A 16,680-nucleotide genomic window follows, 5' to 3' on the forward strand; every position below is an offset into this window, starting at 1 on the left:
GCCCCTGATGGACAGGGCAGACGGGTTCTGTTTGATTTGCAGAGTAGACTTCTGATTTTATTTAACGGAGCCAATATTTTTAAATTGGAAGATTTTATATAAAAATTCAGATTTCCAGCTTCTGTAGAGAAAATCAGAGGAAAAGCTCTAGCAGCGCAGGCTTCAAATTTCTGCCTGGCGACCACCCTCGAGCTGAGCTGAGCTGCCCCCTCCATGGGGTGTGGTTCTTCTGTTTGCCCCTACCCCCCAGCACCCTACACTCCTGCAGGCCAGCCTGCCCTGGGGACATTTACGTTTGTGATCCCCAACCTTAGCAGCGCTTCTGAGCGGTAGCCAGACCGCTCACGGCCATGTAAATGTGAATGTTTTCCTGGTACTTGAGAATGTTCTGTAAAATCCGTCATTATCCACTGTGCCGGGCGCATCTACAAGGCTATCACTTGATTCCCACAGGAAGGCCTGCCTCTCCTCCCCCACCGGGAGACCCTGGAGGGCTTCAGGGTGAATAGACAAAGCCCAGCTTGGGTTTCCCCTTCCCAGCCGATTACATTCCTGGACTTGAGGAGATAACGCCCCTGCAGGAGAAGCCCCGTTGATGGGCTCCCCTGCAGTGGGGTCACTTCCCTGGCCGGTGCTCCTCCGTGCTCCCCAGAAGGGCCTTTCCCAGTCACAGCACAGCGAGGAATGTTCCCCTTTCTGCTTCCAGTTACTGCAGTTACTCCGAGTGTCTCAGACACACACAGAAAAGCAGAGAACAACCTCCCAGCTGGCAGCCCCCTATTGGCCTCCTGGCCTTCAAGAGGATTGCAAAGTTTTGAGAGAACAAGTCGAAAATGGATTCTTCCTAATGCAGCATCAGGGATAAACTGAGAGGCTACAGTATCCATTCTTTCACCCAGCAGACATTTTTGGTGCACATACTCGGTGCCCTCAGAAGTTCCCAGGCTGGTGAGAATTCCCATGTGCCAGCCACGGCGGGCCAGGGTCGTGAGGGCTGCGATGGGGTGTCAGTGCAGAGGGATTGCAGGGAGGGAGGATGCTTGGCAGCCCCAACAGGTGACAGGGGCTTCCCAGAGGAGCCTGGAAGATCTGCCAGGCATTTCCAGAGAACACCTGGGTGAAGGAGTTCCAGGCAAGGGGGACAGCCTGTGCAGAGGCTCTGAGGACAAAGTGTGACTCCAGGATCTACAAGTGAGCCTCTAGGCTGGCTATGTTGTTTTTCCTTTCTTCCTCTGCTGTCTTAAGGGGTGGTGTGTGCGCTCCTACCTATGCCAGGTATGGTTCAGCAGGGAGACAGGCATGCAAGCAGCCATGGTACAGTAGCATGGGAAGCAATAACCCAAAGGGCGGTGGTTGCACAGAGGAGGGGCTGGCGACACGGTTCCTGGGGTCTCTGTTCGCACTAAACTTCTGGCCCTGCCAGACCTCATACACTTTTATCCCCTTTGGTGGTAGTTGTTGGTGAGGAAACCCAGCCTTTGTGAGCCTGCTTTAAGTGGCCTGAAGAGTGGGCTTCTGAGAAGATGCTGCAGTCCAGGGCAACGTGGGGTATGCGTGGGCTGTAGAGCCCCTCATTCCAGAGCCCCAAGCTAAGGGATGCTGTAAACCTGCCCCAGCTCATTCCATGATCCGCTTTATGCCCCCAGTGAAAGCCCCTCTGGGAAGTCAGAGCCCTCATGAGGTGCAGAAATGTGCCCCTACTCCTGGGCTGGGGTGCTAGGTCCCTCAACGCTGGAGACCCTCCTTATAGAGCCACTGAACATCAGAGCAGGAGGGAGCAATGTTGGTCCTTGAAGCCCAGGAGGACTAGGCAGGTGACGAGGAAGGGGGTAAAGGGCAAGTGAGCACGGACAGTAGTCCTGGGGCAGCAAGCAGTGAGGTGATGAGCTGGAATTACCAGTGTTCTGGGAGCAGAATAGCGATTAACTACACGATTAATGTAGTGTAATGTACATGCTTCTTGAGTGTGAGTTGAAGCAATCATAGATAAAGCTCCAAATGCAGGTAGAGCCCGGACCAAGAAGAAAGCTTGGACTGCCGTCCCGTGGGCAGGGGTGTACCCAAGAAGAGCCTTCAGCCAGAATCATGGCGTATGAAGACACAAAGAAAGATGGGGGTGGGGTGAGGTGGGAGATATGAAAGCTGGAACTTTCAAGTCTGGGGCTGAGTGGAGCTGAGAGCTGTCTTCACAGATGAAGGCTGCCGTTGGGAGGAAGTTAGAACTTCCATGTGGCTTCGGAAGACAAAAGGAGCATCAGTGGTTCACATTTACAAAGGGGCAGATTTGGTTCCTCAACGTCCTAATGATGGAGTGGGTGGCTGCGGTGGGCACAGACATGTCACGCAGGGCTGCAGGGACCTCGGCCAGAAATATCGGAGGGAAGAGCTCTGCATTAGGTGAAAAGTTAAACCAGATGGCTCCCAAGTTTTCTCCCCAACCAAGATTCTAAGGTGTTGCAACTCCATAATTTTTAGGGCTTTCTGGGACCTTCTGAATCTGTCCTGCCTGACAAGGCTGCCAACCCTATTGACTCCAGACATGCTGTGGCCTCACACAGCCTGCAAGTGTGTGTGTGTGTGTGTGTGTGTGTGTGTGTGTGAGACAGACAGAAAGACAGAGATTTTCACCATGGAGATAAAGGCAAAGGAAGTTGACTTGCCCCTTCTTTTTCAGATTTGACAACAGAGCTTTTCTCCCCTGTGGACCTTAACCAAGTCATTGTCAATGGAAACCGATCCCTGCCCAGCCAGCAGCACTGGCTTTTCAAACACCTGTTTTCACTGCGGCAGGCAAATCTGTGGTGTCTTTCTCGTAAGTATCCTTAGACCTCCTCCTCCTTCTTCTCCACCCTGTGGTCAGGCATCTCAGGCCTAGTTTAAAAACTCTTGAGACACAGATATGATCAAATTCAATAGCATAACTCAGGGGTCCCTTCAGTGTTAGTGTCATGGGTGATAAAGAAGGCAGGACATAACCCATATCTTCAAGAAGCTAATCGTGTAGTTAGTCTCTACTCTGCTCTCAGAACCTATCATCCATCCATCCACCCATCCATCCATCCACCCACCCATCCATCCACCCATCCATCCATCCATCCATCCATCCACCCATCCATCCATCCATCCATCCACCCATCCATCCATCCACCCACCCATCCATCCATCCATCCATCCATCCACCCACCCATCCATCCACCCATCCATCCATCCACCCATCCACCCACCCATCCACCCACCCATCCATCCATCTATCCATCTATCCATCCGTACATCCATACATCCATTCATCCATCCATCCTTTACCTAACAGGCGCATGCTGTGTTGCACAGGTGCTGTGATCTAGGCCTTGTGTTTCACCTTGGGAATAAGAAAATCAAAATCAGCCATATGCCTCCCCATGAGGGGGCTGACGTGTGCCAGCGACAAAGCCTGACACGGGAACAGGGGAGACTGTTCACAACGCCACCGAATTTTACATCCTGGGGCCTGTGGTCTGAGGTCCTGACTGCCTCTGAGATGGTCCTGGGCAGATCCAATGGCGTTTTACCCTCTCTGCTCCCGTATTGCTGAGTTTCCAGCTGACCCCTCACCCTCTTGGACTTTGCCTTTTTTTGGAGCCACCTGGACGCCCTGTTTCGTGCATGGCCCTCTCCCCAGCTAGGAGAACCCTAGAGTTTTTCTTGGGCCTTCCAGACTGGACAGCCTTGACTGACCTGGGCCTCTTCCCTGCCTGGGAAGAGTCCCCACGGGGCATTTCTCCCAGAAGGTCCTGTAGAGGTAACCCTCCCCTGCTGGCCTCCCTAGGACCAACACCCAACTGTTCTCTTGCCTGTAGGCTGTGTCCAGGAGCCCTCTTTCTGTCAGCTGGCAGAGGTAACAGACAGTGCACCCTTGTACTTCACCTGCACCCTCTACCCAGAGGCCCAGGTGTGTGATGATGTCATGGAGTCCAGTCCCAAAGGCTGCAGACTGATCCTGCCCCGCAGGCCAAGTGCCCTCTTCCAGAAGAAAGGTGAGTGCTTGGTTGGATCAACCCAAACTGCGTTTTTAGTGGGCTGCTGCGTCTGTGGCTTTACAAATATCCAGATCAGTTCTTCTTCCTTGAAAAATGGACTTCCCTGGCGGTCTAGCTGTTAAGACTCTGTGCTTCCACTGCAGGGGGTACGGGTTCGATCCCTGGTCGGGGAGGTAAGATCCCACAGGCTGTGTGGAGAGGCCAAAAAAAAAAAAAAATGTCTAAAAGTAAAGTTACCCAGGCTTCTTGTAGAGATGCAAAGGCATTTAGAAATGCGTCAAATTGACTAGAGAGAATAATCTCACTCTGGAATCCCACTGCTCATAGAAATCATGTTTTTTGCACATAGCAGGTGGAATTCCAATTGGCTATTTATTATAGAAGATCCCAACAAGTGTGGCTTCAACAAGATAGAAGTTGATTTTACCCCTTTGAGAACATTAATGTTTATTAATGTTTAACATTAATACTATTTGGGTGGAGGGGGGTTCACCTTGCCCAGTCTTCATTTCTTCCATCATGCTGAGATCTTTCATTTACTCTTCTATCTTCCTTGCTGGAGGCCTTTCTCAGGTGTCTGATGACCCTTGATTTTTCCACTTAAATGTAAGACAGGGGCCCAGAAGCTAACTGGGAAGCTCTGAGTGTGTTGTGGGAGCTTGTTGACTTGGGCTTTCTTGGTAGGATAATCTAGTTGGGCCAGCCTTTGGGGACTCCCTCACGTCCGTATGTCTAGGCCCTTCCTCCAGAGGAATCTTGTAATATCTGGCCTGGGGGTGTGAGCCTGGATGCTTGTGGTTTAGATGCCAAATAGGATTGGAAAATTAGGGGATCTCAATATTCACCATGTGGACTGACTGGAAAAAATCCCCCGGCTTCGGTGTGGTACCCCCTCCATTACAACTCAACCTGGCACCCCCGAGAGACCCCATCCTTCCATGGTAGGAAGGGGCAGTTGTTGGCTGTGGAAAAAAGAGGAGAGCCTCTGGAGACCTAACTGCTTCTGCAGAAGCTTTCCAGCCCATTCTGTTTTAGCTCACTTTCATCCCACTGCTGCTGATACTGAAACTTTTGGGGATTCCAGAAGGTGTGTGGGGTTGCTTCTCAGTTCTTCCCACAGAAAAGTCGAGAATTCAGCGTTCTTAGATTTATTAGGTCAACTTTTACTCCTCTGTGTTTTTCTAGCTTCCAAAATTTCTCTCTCTCTCCCCTCTCCTATCCTCTTTTGCCTTGGGGGTATATGCCTTTACTATAATTTTAGTGAGATTTGGGGTGGGAGTAGACTGTAAGTACATGGGTTTAATATGCCACCTTAATCGGACGCTTTCAGTACGGTTTGTATACCTTTGTCCCCCTACAAAAGTATCTTTATGGCTACAGCACATCTCTCCTTACATAATATGTCTTTCTTCTCTCTGTGTAGTTGTACTGCAAGATAAAGTGAAGAATTTTTACACTCGCCTGCCGTTCCAAAAGCTGACGGGGATTTCCATTAGAAACAAAGTGCCCATGTTTAACAAATCCATTTCCAATGGGTAAGCTGTTTCCATTCACTCCCGCCCCACTGCAATACTTAATAACGACCCTTCTGTTTTCATAAAGATGGTGATATAATATCAGTTAAAGGCACAAGCATAAAAGACTGAAAAACCCAAAGCAAAGGGTGAAAAAGTAATAAGGAGGTAACTATCTAAAAACCATGGCTAAGGTCAGTTACTAATAGTCAGCACAACATTTAGCCCTGAATATCTGGTCAGCTGACGCAAAAGGGAAACACTGACCCGTGTTTTATCAGTTAATACAAGTTATCAAGCATTGTAATAAAGTTGATCAGCCAAGTCTTCCTGTGCTGCACTCAAAATCCAGAGAGCAAGCAGAACTTCCAGCGGGACCATAGGCATATCACGACTTCTAATTTATTTAATTTTTTATTTAAAAAATGTATTCTATTATTGATTTAGTTAGTCAGCTGTAATTTAGTTGTTTTCATTAAAGGTGATGTTTCTCTCCACCAGTCTGTCGATCTCAGCCATCAAAATTACCAGGAGGACTTTTTACAAACTGCATTCCTGGGTCCTTCCCTGGACCTACTGAATCAGCATTTATAGGGGGCTCAGGAATCTGAGTTTTAACTAAGCTCCCCCTGTTGAAGTTACAATTCGAGAGTCGTTGATCTATGAATTGTTGATCTACGAAGTGTTGTTGGTTTATGAAACTACGCCATGCTGCTGGCATTTAAGATCTGCTTTTGAAAATGCAGATTAAAAGATGATACAGGATAGTCTGCCTTGAGTTCTGGCTGGGCACCACCCATGCCGGCAGGAAGGGGGCGAGAAGGAGGGTGGGAAACGGAGATCAGTCTGACCCCGGTGCTGGGATGGGCGCTGCGGGAGCAGAGCTTGTGTGTCTGGACTCAGGAAAGGGTCGTCATAGAGGGCAGGCCCCCAGAAGGCAGTGGTAGCGATTCAGCCTGCCCCATAGGTCCTGCCCAGCACAAACCTTCAGGCCTGCTCTTTTCCCCTTCTGCCAGCTTCTTCGAATGTGAACGACTGTGTGACGTGGACCCGTGCTGCACGGGCTTTGGCTTTCTGAACGTTTCCCAGTTAAAAGGTAATAATGGTAACTCCCTCTGGTCTGCATACGACACTTTACAGTCTAGAAAACCCGTTCACATCTGCAGTCTGATCTAATCCTCAGCACCTCCTCGTGTGGGTGGAGGAGAGGGCCTTTCATTCACAGATGGGAGGTGGGGGCTTGGAGAGGGGAGGTGGCTAATAAACACGGTAGCTGGGACATGGCTCCTGGCCCAGTGCCCAGTCAGCGTTACATGACTCTTCTCCCTGACCCAAGTAGCCTTCCTGCCATGGCTCACTCAGCTGTCTTCTGCTCAGCTTTCAAGACCTGGGTCAGGCAGCTTGGTAGTGTGAACTTTGGATCCATCCATATGATCTGCATTTAAATCTTGATTCTGGACAAGCGACTTAATCTCTCTGAGCCTTGGTTTTCTTATCTGTAAATAGGGGTAGAAATGTTACCCTCCTCCTAGGGCTGAGTGAGGACCAAGGAGTATGATGCAAACACAGCCCCAGCACAGCCCTAGGCACACGACAGGTCTGTGCTGTCTCCATCGAGGTCCTCTCTGATCAGAAGCTCATTAAGGTAGCGGGTTTTTCATCAGTGACTAAGATCGTCACTGGAATAGTGTGCTGCACCTCAAAAGTCTGCTGAAGAATGAGTTTGCAGAATTCTCTCATTCCGTTAGAATCTTCCATCATGATCATTTCCCTGGTCCTCGTTATTTTTTGCTCCAGGAGGAGAGGTGACATGCCTGACTCTGAACAGCTTGGGAATTCAGATGTGCAGTGAGGAAAATGGAGGAGCCTGGCGCATTCTGGACTGTGGCTCTCCCGACACTGAGGTCCGCACTTATCCCTTCGGGTGGTACCAGAAGCCTGGTAAGTGATATTCTCCGAACAGCTACATGGACATCTTTCGTTGACTGCTTCTCAACTGTCTGTTAGGATGATGTCCTTGGCCCCGGGAGGAGATTAGTCAGGATTCAGTGGGTGCAAGCAACAGAGACAGATTCTATTTAACGTAAGCAGAAAAGGAACGTATTGGAAGTCTGCTTGTAGACTCAAAGGAAAGATGTCCAACTAGGTCTCAGCTCCATGGATGTATTCAACAGGAGTGAATGGACAACCTCTTCAGTGTGACGCTGTCTTCCTCAGTCTGCCCCAGAGGGTTTTGGTGGTTGTGTTCAAGCTTTAAATTTAAGGGAGAGAGTCTGGCCCTGGCCTGGTCCTTGCCCTAGAAATGAGAGTAACAGGATATCTGACCTGGAGGAACCTTAGAGGTCTGTAACTTTGATTTCACATTCTGCATATCACCCAACACAATGCTTTGCCCAAAGTAGGAAAGGAGAGGAGAACTGACATTCCTCATGTGCCCACTGTGTGTCTACATGTGTGCTGCGGCTTCTACACGGGTTATACAATATATTACTCAGTGCCTCCATGGAGTAGACATTATTTCCTCCATTTTAAGATGAGGAGAGTATCGTGTAGACAGTGGAAGTTATTTGACCCAAACCACATAGCCATCAAGAAGCATAGTCAGGTCGCAAACCCAGCTCTCAAGACTCCAGACTTCACCCTTCCCCTTTACCTGCTGCCTCCTGGCAGGTCTCCCATATGGCATGAGTGACTGTATGTGAAACTGTCTGGACACATTGCCTGAATGGTTTTCCCCCAGCTCAACTCAAACAACCATTTGACCAATAAACTGAAAAAATGAAACCAATAAACGAAACCAGCAGTAGGTTGACCTCTTGTTCCAGAGCTACGTCCAACCCGAGAGGCTTGGGATGGGGCTTTTTGGTGGAATCTGGTCCTTGACATTTGTTCATGAGCCTACGAACCCCCGAGACATTCTGTGGCTTCAAGGCAGAGTCTTTTGGGGTTGATTGTTACCAGGCTGAAAAGAATCTTCCTTGCTGGTGTCTACTTTGAGCATCCTGTGACTTGATCTGAGTTCACTCTATTTATTCCTTTTATTTTATTTTAACATCTTGAATTGTTTTAAGAAAAACATCAGGAGTGTATGATGAAACATCCTCAGTGGGTTTCTACTTAGGGGGGAGGGGTGTGCCATATAGAGGACGGGGAGTGAACGCCTGCCTAGGATGGTGGCCCCGCAGGAGCTCCAGTGCCAGCTCTGGGTATTTAGGGCCTTTAGAACTGAACTCTCAGCCCACAGTGCCTCCTTGCCCAGCTGTCCTCCCACACCTCTTCCCATCTCCTCACCCCACCCAAAGCTGGAAAATGTCATTTTTCATCTTTCTATTGCTCAGGGAAGAATTGGATAAAAAGAGGCTAAGAAATAAGTCATTTGTTCAGAAATATGGGAATCATATCACAGGGTTACAACATCTGGCAGGAGTTAGCAAGGAAAAGAACCCAAGGTGCTTATTGCCCCCACTTTTTCCATCTGTTCTGTTTCTTTTTATCTGACTGCACAGACCACCGACTTTTTCCAACGTATATTCTGTGGGGTCAGGCTGGGGACTCAGGAGTTCTGACCAGGAACTGCAGGGCAGGGAATTACAAATTCATTCGACAGACACTGACCGAATGTCAGCCATGCCCGGGGGCCTCTGGTTTTACAAATCCAGCCTCTAATCCCTGGGCTCTTACTGTGTGCCTGGCTGGATGCCAAGCACTTTATAAGTGTTATCTCACCGAATCCTCATAACCACTGTTAGCTGAGGTTCAGGGAGATTAAGTCACTTGCCCAAAGTCACACATAGCAGGTAAATGACAGAATTTGGACCCAGAATTTGTGGACCTAGTCAGAAAGAACTGGGTCCAAATAACCAACCATATAACCATATTATATGGCTCTACTCAGCCATGTGACATATTCACTGTGTTATACGGCTGAGTTGGAATAAGAAATGATTCCTGTCCTCCAGGCGCTCACAACTTAAGGAGGAGTTACAGCCTGTAGGTAAATAAGCCGTTCTAGCTCTGGATTGCTCATGTCGTAAATCTAGAAGTTTTCAAACTTTATCGAGTGTCCATACTGGGTCATGCAGTGTGCTGGGCGCTAGGAAGTGTGGGGTTAATAAGATGTAGTCATTTTTTTCTTAGGTGCTCACATCCTAGTGAAGAAGATGCGGGCACGTATGATTAATTGTAGCATCATAGGCTCAGAACTAGAACAGTCATATGCATGAAGTGCTGTGGGAACATGGGAGCAAGGAATTAAGTCTGCTTCAGACTGGTGGAAATCCATTACCGAAAGCCTCCTACACCCTCCTTTATGCTTCAGGGACCACGTCCTGCAGGCTCTGGCCTGCTGGCCTGGAGCTGCCCAAGCAGGCAGGTTTTCACCCTGCATGCCGCCTGCTTTCTGTGTTTGGGTGAGTGGGGAGAAAAATCGAAAAATGCCAAAATGGCGTCAGTCTCTCAGGACCCCTGGGTGAGAAACACCTCGGGATGCACATGGCTTACGGCCATTCTGGTGTGAGTGGCTCTGAATTTTCCATTTCAGAAGAGGGCCAGCTGCAGGGGTTCTGGTGGCCTGGTGTGACCCATGACTCTCCATCGGAGCAGAACTAGGTCCTCACTGGTCAGTCTTTTTCCTGTGAGTCGTCTTCACCACCATTGCGGATGGTGGGCTTTCCCGTAAGTCGTCTTCACCACCATTGCGGGTGGTGGGCTAAGTCTTAAGACGTGATGGATTATCTCCTCCTAAGACCCAGGCAGAGAGAAGGAACCTTACTCAGGGAAACTGGTTCGATAAATTAGACCGTTCTCTCCGCTGGGTCACATTGACCTAGTGCAAAGCCACCTTCTGATTTGTGATATATTTTGAGCCAAAACACACTCATCTTCTGGATTCTGAACCTTAGATGGTGGTGCATTCTGTTTTCTGTAGTAGACAAAACTTCCCTAGTGTAATGGTTGGAAAGTCCCAACAGGCAAGCTGACATCGTGGTTACTTTCCCCACATCCTTATCTTTGTATTATTATTTTTTTAATTGAGTGGTTAGATTTTTTTTTTTACATCTTTATTAGAGTATAATTGCTTTACAATGGTGTGTTAGTTTCTGCTTTATAACAAAGTGAATCAGTTATACATCACACACAATAGTAGGAAGTAGGGCCCCTGCAGGGCCAGGGAAGCCTGCACAGAGGGGGACCTGAGCCTTGAAGGATGACCTCTCTGTCAGCACAGGAGACACGGATTTTTTACAAAGGAATTCTTGCAAAGAATTTCCGTTAATAGGCTTTGCCCTCACTTCAAATCCATGGTTTGGTCATTTAGTGTACTGGCATCTCTGTTGAGTGATGAGCACAGACCCCTGATTTGACTGCAGGCTGAGAGCCAGACACAAAGAAGGTAACACAGGTCCTGTTTCTGAAGAATGACACTGAGGAAGGGGAAAGGAAGGGCTATTTGTTGAGCTCCTACTATGTGTCAAACACCGTGGAAGCATCAGGGGTAGAAGGTCCTCCCCAAAAGCGTTTAGCCTGCCTGGGGAGGCAGAAGTGAGAGACATGAACATCTCTCAAGCACTTACTAATGTCAGAAACAACTCTCCAGCACTCTCCCTGCCTTCACTTACAACGCCTGTGGGGCTGGTACTCTCCTATCCCCTCACTGGGAGGTAATTATTCCCTCTGTATCAGAGAACTACTCAGCCCTGTGGCTTGTGTTACGGTGGGGGGGACCCACGGGGGCTTCTGAAGCACAAAAGGGGAGCAAGAAATTTTGTTCTATAAGGGATTATGCAAAAGCCACTCTGGGGGAAAATCTGGGCGTAGATAAAGGAAAGCTGGGTGAAGGGCGCCGTGGCCCCTGCGTAGGGATAGTGGGTGGTCCTGCCCTGCAGCCCCCGGGGCCGCAGAGACCTGCACACGGGCAACATAACCCTGGTACTGGGCTGTGTTCTCAAAACAGAAGTGGGAGTTGAGTCTCCTAGGATCCAGGAGAGAGGCACAAACCTAGAGCAGGGAGCGCCCAGAGGGGCCCCCAGAGAGCCTGCAGCCCTGTGCTTTCTGACTGCTCTCCACAGAGAACAGAAATTTGCATGGGTCTGAGCACCAAGCTGAGAGGCTCAGGCCAAGCAATTATGATGCAAATGGGGCTGTTGGCAGCCACTTTCCAACAGCAGGACCCAACGAGGAAGCATCTTAGCAACCAAGGTGGGAGTACAGGGTAAGAAGGCTGCTCTGCAGTCCAGCTGCCCCAGAGCTCAGGGCTGCCTGGAGGGGACGGCCTCTGGGGCACTGGTACCTGCTGCTCTGGGAGAACTGGGCTGCCATTCGCTCTGCAGCTGTGCGTGACTTGCAAGTGGGGCAGGATCTTTGGTTTGTTTACAAAGTCACATGCAGCATCTAAAAAAAACAACCGAAGCCTCACACTTCCTTTGTTCTTCTGTTAAGCAAATGTACTTGGCCCCTGTAGCTATTCTAGATATGGGAAATGGAAAGGAAATGACCAGCTCTTCTAATTATGCCTCTCTGCAGCCCATGTAGAAACCACCACACGTAGGAGAATTCACTGTGCAGTCCGCTCTTCACATCATCACTCACATCCCCTCAAGAGCGTCTGCCATTTACTTAGCACGGAGTGGGCTCCAGGGCTAGGCTAGTGTTTCGCAGGCAACATCTTATTTGGTCCCCAAAGAATGTGATGAGGTTGGGTCTATCCTTACCCGCATTCTCTGCTGTGCTGGCAAATGTGTTACAACTGGGGAGGGTGCGGGGGCCCTGATTTGTTGTTTTGTAGCAGTTGCCACTTTCCGTGGTGTAAATACTCCAGCCACGGCCCATTTCAAGCCACCAGGTTGATGTCACTGAAAGCAGGGCTGGGAAGAAGCAGAAGGGTTACCATCCATTTAACAAGCATGAATTAGCTGAGCAACTTGCTCAGGGTTGCACGGTATGATCCTCTGTAGGGGCGTCCCCAGGGACGGAGTCCCTCGCAGGGGCTGAGGCTCAGTGCCCCGCGGCCCAGGGAAGCTGAGAACTTTCAGGGCTCAGCTATTCCTGTACAGTGAAGAAGGTCCCAGCCAAAGGGCCGACAGCCCCCCGTCAGGAAACGCTGATGGAGGATGAGGAAGGGTAAGTAGGGCAGGAGCAGCCCCAGAACTAGGTGATGAATGCCTGGCTGAGACGCGCGCATAGTAATTCTCCCCGCGGATGTGCGGCAGCTCGCCTCACTGTTCTCACAGCATTAGACGTATACGGTTTCCAGTGTTTCATTAGTGCTGTATAAATGTATCCTTTGCAAACCGAGCTTGCTTTGAATTTCCAGATAAATTTCCAGAAGCAGAATTACTGGGTCCAAGGGTGTGGGCATCGGAATGTCCTCGATGTAGGTTCATCAGATTGTTTTCTGAAGATTGCACTGACTCTCAGGGTCTTTGCTCTGAGAAAGCAAAGATGGACATTTAAATTAACATGCTGGGCCCCTGGGCGCTGTAGAGCATGGTGGGTGGTTCTGAGTCATTCTGAGTTTTGTGGGAGGAGCTCACAGAATGTTGGGTGACAGGAGCCTTAGCTCAGCAACCCTCAGAGTGAGTCCCTGGACCAGCAGGGTCAGCCTCACCTGGGAACTTGTTAGAAACGCCGGATCTCAGGCCCCAGCCCACACCTGCTGAACCAGACAGTCTGGGGATGGGGCCAACGTGGTGTGTGTCATCAAGCCCTCCAGGGGATTCCAATGTCTGCCGAAGGCTGGGAACCAGGGCCATAGAATGATGACCAGGAGCAGGTGCTTCTAGGCAGATGGAGTCAAGCAGGAGAGACACACGACAGCCGGGGGCTCGAGAACTCAGGGAGGCTGGGTCGTGGCATGTCTGACCAAAGTGAGGAAGGCGGCAGAGGGGACGGGATGGGAGGGAACCCAAACCGGGACTTCGGGGACCAGAATAGAGCATGACTCTGACTCGAGGCTTTTCATGGAGGCAGACAAGGCCAAGAGTCAAGGACAAGGGTGTGTGAAAGGGCGATATTAAGAGTGAATAGTGGGGCTTTCCTGGTGGCGCAGTGGTTGAGAGTCCGCCTGCCGATGCAGGGGACGCGCGTTCGTGCCCCGGTCTGGGAAGATCCCACATGCCGTGGAGTGGCTGGGCCCATGAGCCATGGCCACTGAGCCTGCGCGTCCGGAGCCTGTGCTCTGCAGCGGAAGAGGCCACGGCAGTGAGAGGCCCGCGTACCACAAAAAAAAAAAAAAAAAAGAGTGAATAGTGGCCGGCATTTATTGAGTGCTTACTGTATGCCCAAAGGTTACATACAACTCATCTAAGCCTCACAACCCTGAGAGAGGTACTGTCATTACCCCCATTTTACAGACAAGGAAACTGAGGACAGGGAGGTGAAGCAACTTGCTCAAGGTCACACAATCTCACCCTGGGTTGCTGACCCTTGACTGTGGGCCCCACCCATGACCCTTGACCCCTGACCATGCTACACCATAGCTCAGAGAGGGAGAAGATCTGACAGCACTCCTAGTTGGGGCCACTGGAAGAAAAGGATGCTGAGGCTTTGAAGATTTTGATTTGTTCAGTAAGGGAAGAGGAAGGGGAAGGGGATAATGGGCACTCACGGGTCACCTGCTGGGTCTGCACGGTTTCTCATTTAATTCTGACATCATCCTCATGTGCCAATGCCAAAACTGGGCACAGAAGAAGCCAGATAACTTGTCCATCTGCCCTGCTTCTAAGAGGCATATGGAGGTTCGAGCCCAGTCTGTCTGCCCTCCTACTCCAGGCTCCGTCCACCTGCCACGCAGCCTGCGGTGAATAGCTGCCGTCTAGTGAGCTCCCACCCTGTGTCTGGCCCTACGCTACCTCCTGTCATGCCCACAGCCATTCTCAGCATATGTTGTGTCATCCTCAGTGTACAGATGTGGAAACTGAGGCCCAGAGAGGCTAAGTGCCCTCCCTGAGTGAGTCAGTTAAGCCATGGTGGTGGGCGTTTCACTCGTTCCCTGTGTGTCCCTGGGTGCTCACTCTCTGGAACACGGTAGGTCTGCACTTCCTCACCGCTGGCTTTGGAAAACGCTGTGAAGATGGTGAGTGCTGTGTGTCACTCGTCGGCGAAGCTGTGCGAGCAGGAGTGAGGTCCCCTGCCGCAGCGTCTGTGAGGCAGGGTCTTGATGGCGTCTCCCTGGCCTGGGCTTTGAGGGAGGGTGACACAGAGGAGAGAAAGCAGCCCAGCTGCAGTGAGCACGTGGTGCCAGGTTGGTTTAAGCCCCTGAGGTGTCAGGACGTCCCTTCAGCACAGCCTAGCCCGTTCTGACCACGCGGGAGTGGTGCTGGGCACTGTGGGCCCACCGTCTGCCTTCCAAGTTTGACTTTTCTGTCACCAGGTTGGACCTCTAGTTCTGCCTTTCAGGACTCAAATGATCGAAAGGGTGAAAAAGAGCTAAAGGACTGCCGTTGTCTTCTTTTGCAGTTGCTCAAAATGACGCTTCCGGTTTTTGCCCTTTGGTGGCTTTGCCTCCCCTCACAGAGAGCGGTAAGTTCATTGTCTTCCTAATTTCTCCGATGTGATGCGGCCTCATCTTTCTCCTTGCTTTTGCCCCGTAGTTTATAGCTCCCACGATCCTCTCACATCCATGAACTCAAGCCCCTCTCAGTTCACACATGCATAGAGAGGGCAAACGCCAGCAGCACATCGCAGCAGTTTACATGCCAGCCGAAGAGTGCGTCCAGCTGGCCGCAGAGCGCGGCGGGAGCCCAGTCCTCCTGCTTTTCGTTCTAAGGTTTGTTGCACCCTGTTGTGTAGTGACTAGGCCTGCACAAGCCTGGGGCCGTGTCAGGAAGAGTAGCGTTTGGGAACTATGTGCAGAGGAGTCGGGGCTCCGAGCCGTCGGTGCCCCACGCAGCACAGTGACATCTGAGGCCGGGCGCTGGCCCTGATCCCAGGAGCACCACCTGGGCTGGGGCTGCCATCTCCTTCTGCACATGGCACCGTCCCCACCGCACACACCCTGTCTGGCAGCAGGAAGCGCGGGGCGGTGGTCGCCGTGGGACCGGGCAGGGCAGCGTGGGCTTCGCTGCATGTCCCTTTTCTGCTTCCCCTTAGTCAGGAAATGAGAGGCTCTCATCATTCCTGTCCTGTGACATGATGTCTGAGGGGCACTAGATGTCTGTCATTATGGTCCTGGCTGAAGGGACAACATGTAGCTCGTGTAGGAGAGAATCATTTGTCATCAAGGCTGGGCTGAGAGTATAAATGTCCTCAACCATGTTGTCACTTCCTTCCCGCAGTTACAAGAGCTGACTTTGTGTGTATTTTTTTCCCCTGAGCATTCTGTACAGTATATCGATGTCTAAGCACTTAAAAGATTTCACATCTAAGACATTTGATCTTTACACCAACCTCAAGGGGCAGGTCCTATTTTCCTATTTGTTAATTACAGAAAATTCAAACAATGCTGAAATACAGAAGGAAAAAATCACAGAATTATTTAGAAGTTACTCCATGTCAGTTCATACATCGGTTTATTTCCTAATCTCCTTAGACTTTTGTGTATGGAAAAGTAGTTGTAATCTTGCTACAATGTTATGTGTCTTGTTTTTACCTAATATTGCATCATGTGTATACTTCCAAACAGTTATATATGTCTAAACCATTCATGTATGCATGTGTATATTCATTCATTCATTCATTCATTCATCTGTCTATGTTCTTCCCCTTAAAATGCTCCCAATCTGGTGATGAAGAAACAAAGACAGTACAGTGATCAACCACGGTTGTCACATTATCCTACTAGGTCGACGCACTGTCGTTCACTAACTCATTCCTCTATTTCTGGGCATTTGATTGTTTTTGACTCTTCACTATTATGAAAATACCACAAGAATACCTTGGTACATAAAGCTCTTTCCAATGTTGAGATTATTTCCTGGGGGCAGACTCTCCAAAGCAGAATTACTGGGTTTGAAAACTCTAGATTTTTTGACTCTAGATCTATATTGCCAAATTAGTCCCAAACACTTGTTTGTTGTTGCAGACTTACTAGCAGTGAATCAAAGTGGTTTCTTTTTTGTTGTTGTTGTTTTAATAAATTTATTTATTTTATTTATTTATTTTTGGCTGTGTTGGGTCTTCGTTGCTACGCGTGGGCTTTCTCCAGTGGCACC

The 16,680-nt window shown here is 49.9% G+C and overlaps 1 protein-coding gene across 1 annotated transcript in view; it reads left to right on the plus strand.

Annotated features, from left to right (window-relative positions):
• TG (thyroglobulin) overlaps nucleotides 1-16,680 on the plus strand; it is a 241,635-nt gene that overhangs the window by 90,401 nt on the left and 134,554 nt on the right. Inside the window, exons 30-35 of the mRNA XM_060127453.1 lie at nucleotides 2,675-2,812; nucleotides 3,837-4,013; nucleotides 5,440-5,551; nucleotides 6,547-6,626; nucleotides 7,328-7,471; nucleotides 14,987-15,049. Coding sequence (XP_059983436.1) covers nucleotides 2,675-2,812; nucleotides 3,837-4,013; nucleotides 5,440-5,551; nucleotides 6,547-6,626; nucleotides 7,328-7,471; nucleotides 14,987-15,049 — 714 coding nt within the window. The remainder of the gene's footprint in view (nucleotides 1-2,674; nucleotides 2,813-3,836; nucleotides 4,014-5,439; nucleotides 5,552-6,546; nucleotides 6,627-7,327; nucleotides 7,472-14,986; nucleotides 15,050-16,680) is intronic.

The sequence above is a fragment of the Lagenorhynchus albirostris genome, chromosome 17 (assembly GCF_949774975.1).
Source record: "Lagenorhynchus albirostris chromosome 17, mLagAlb1.1, whole genome shotgun sequence".
Classification (NCBI taxonomy): domain Eukaryota; kingdom Metazoa; phylum Chordata; class Mammalia; order Artiodactyla; family Delphinidae; genus Lagenorhynchus; species Lagenorhynchus albirostris.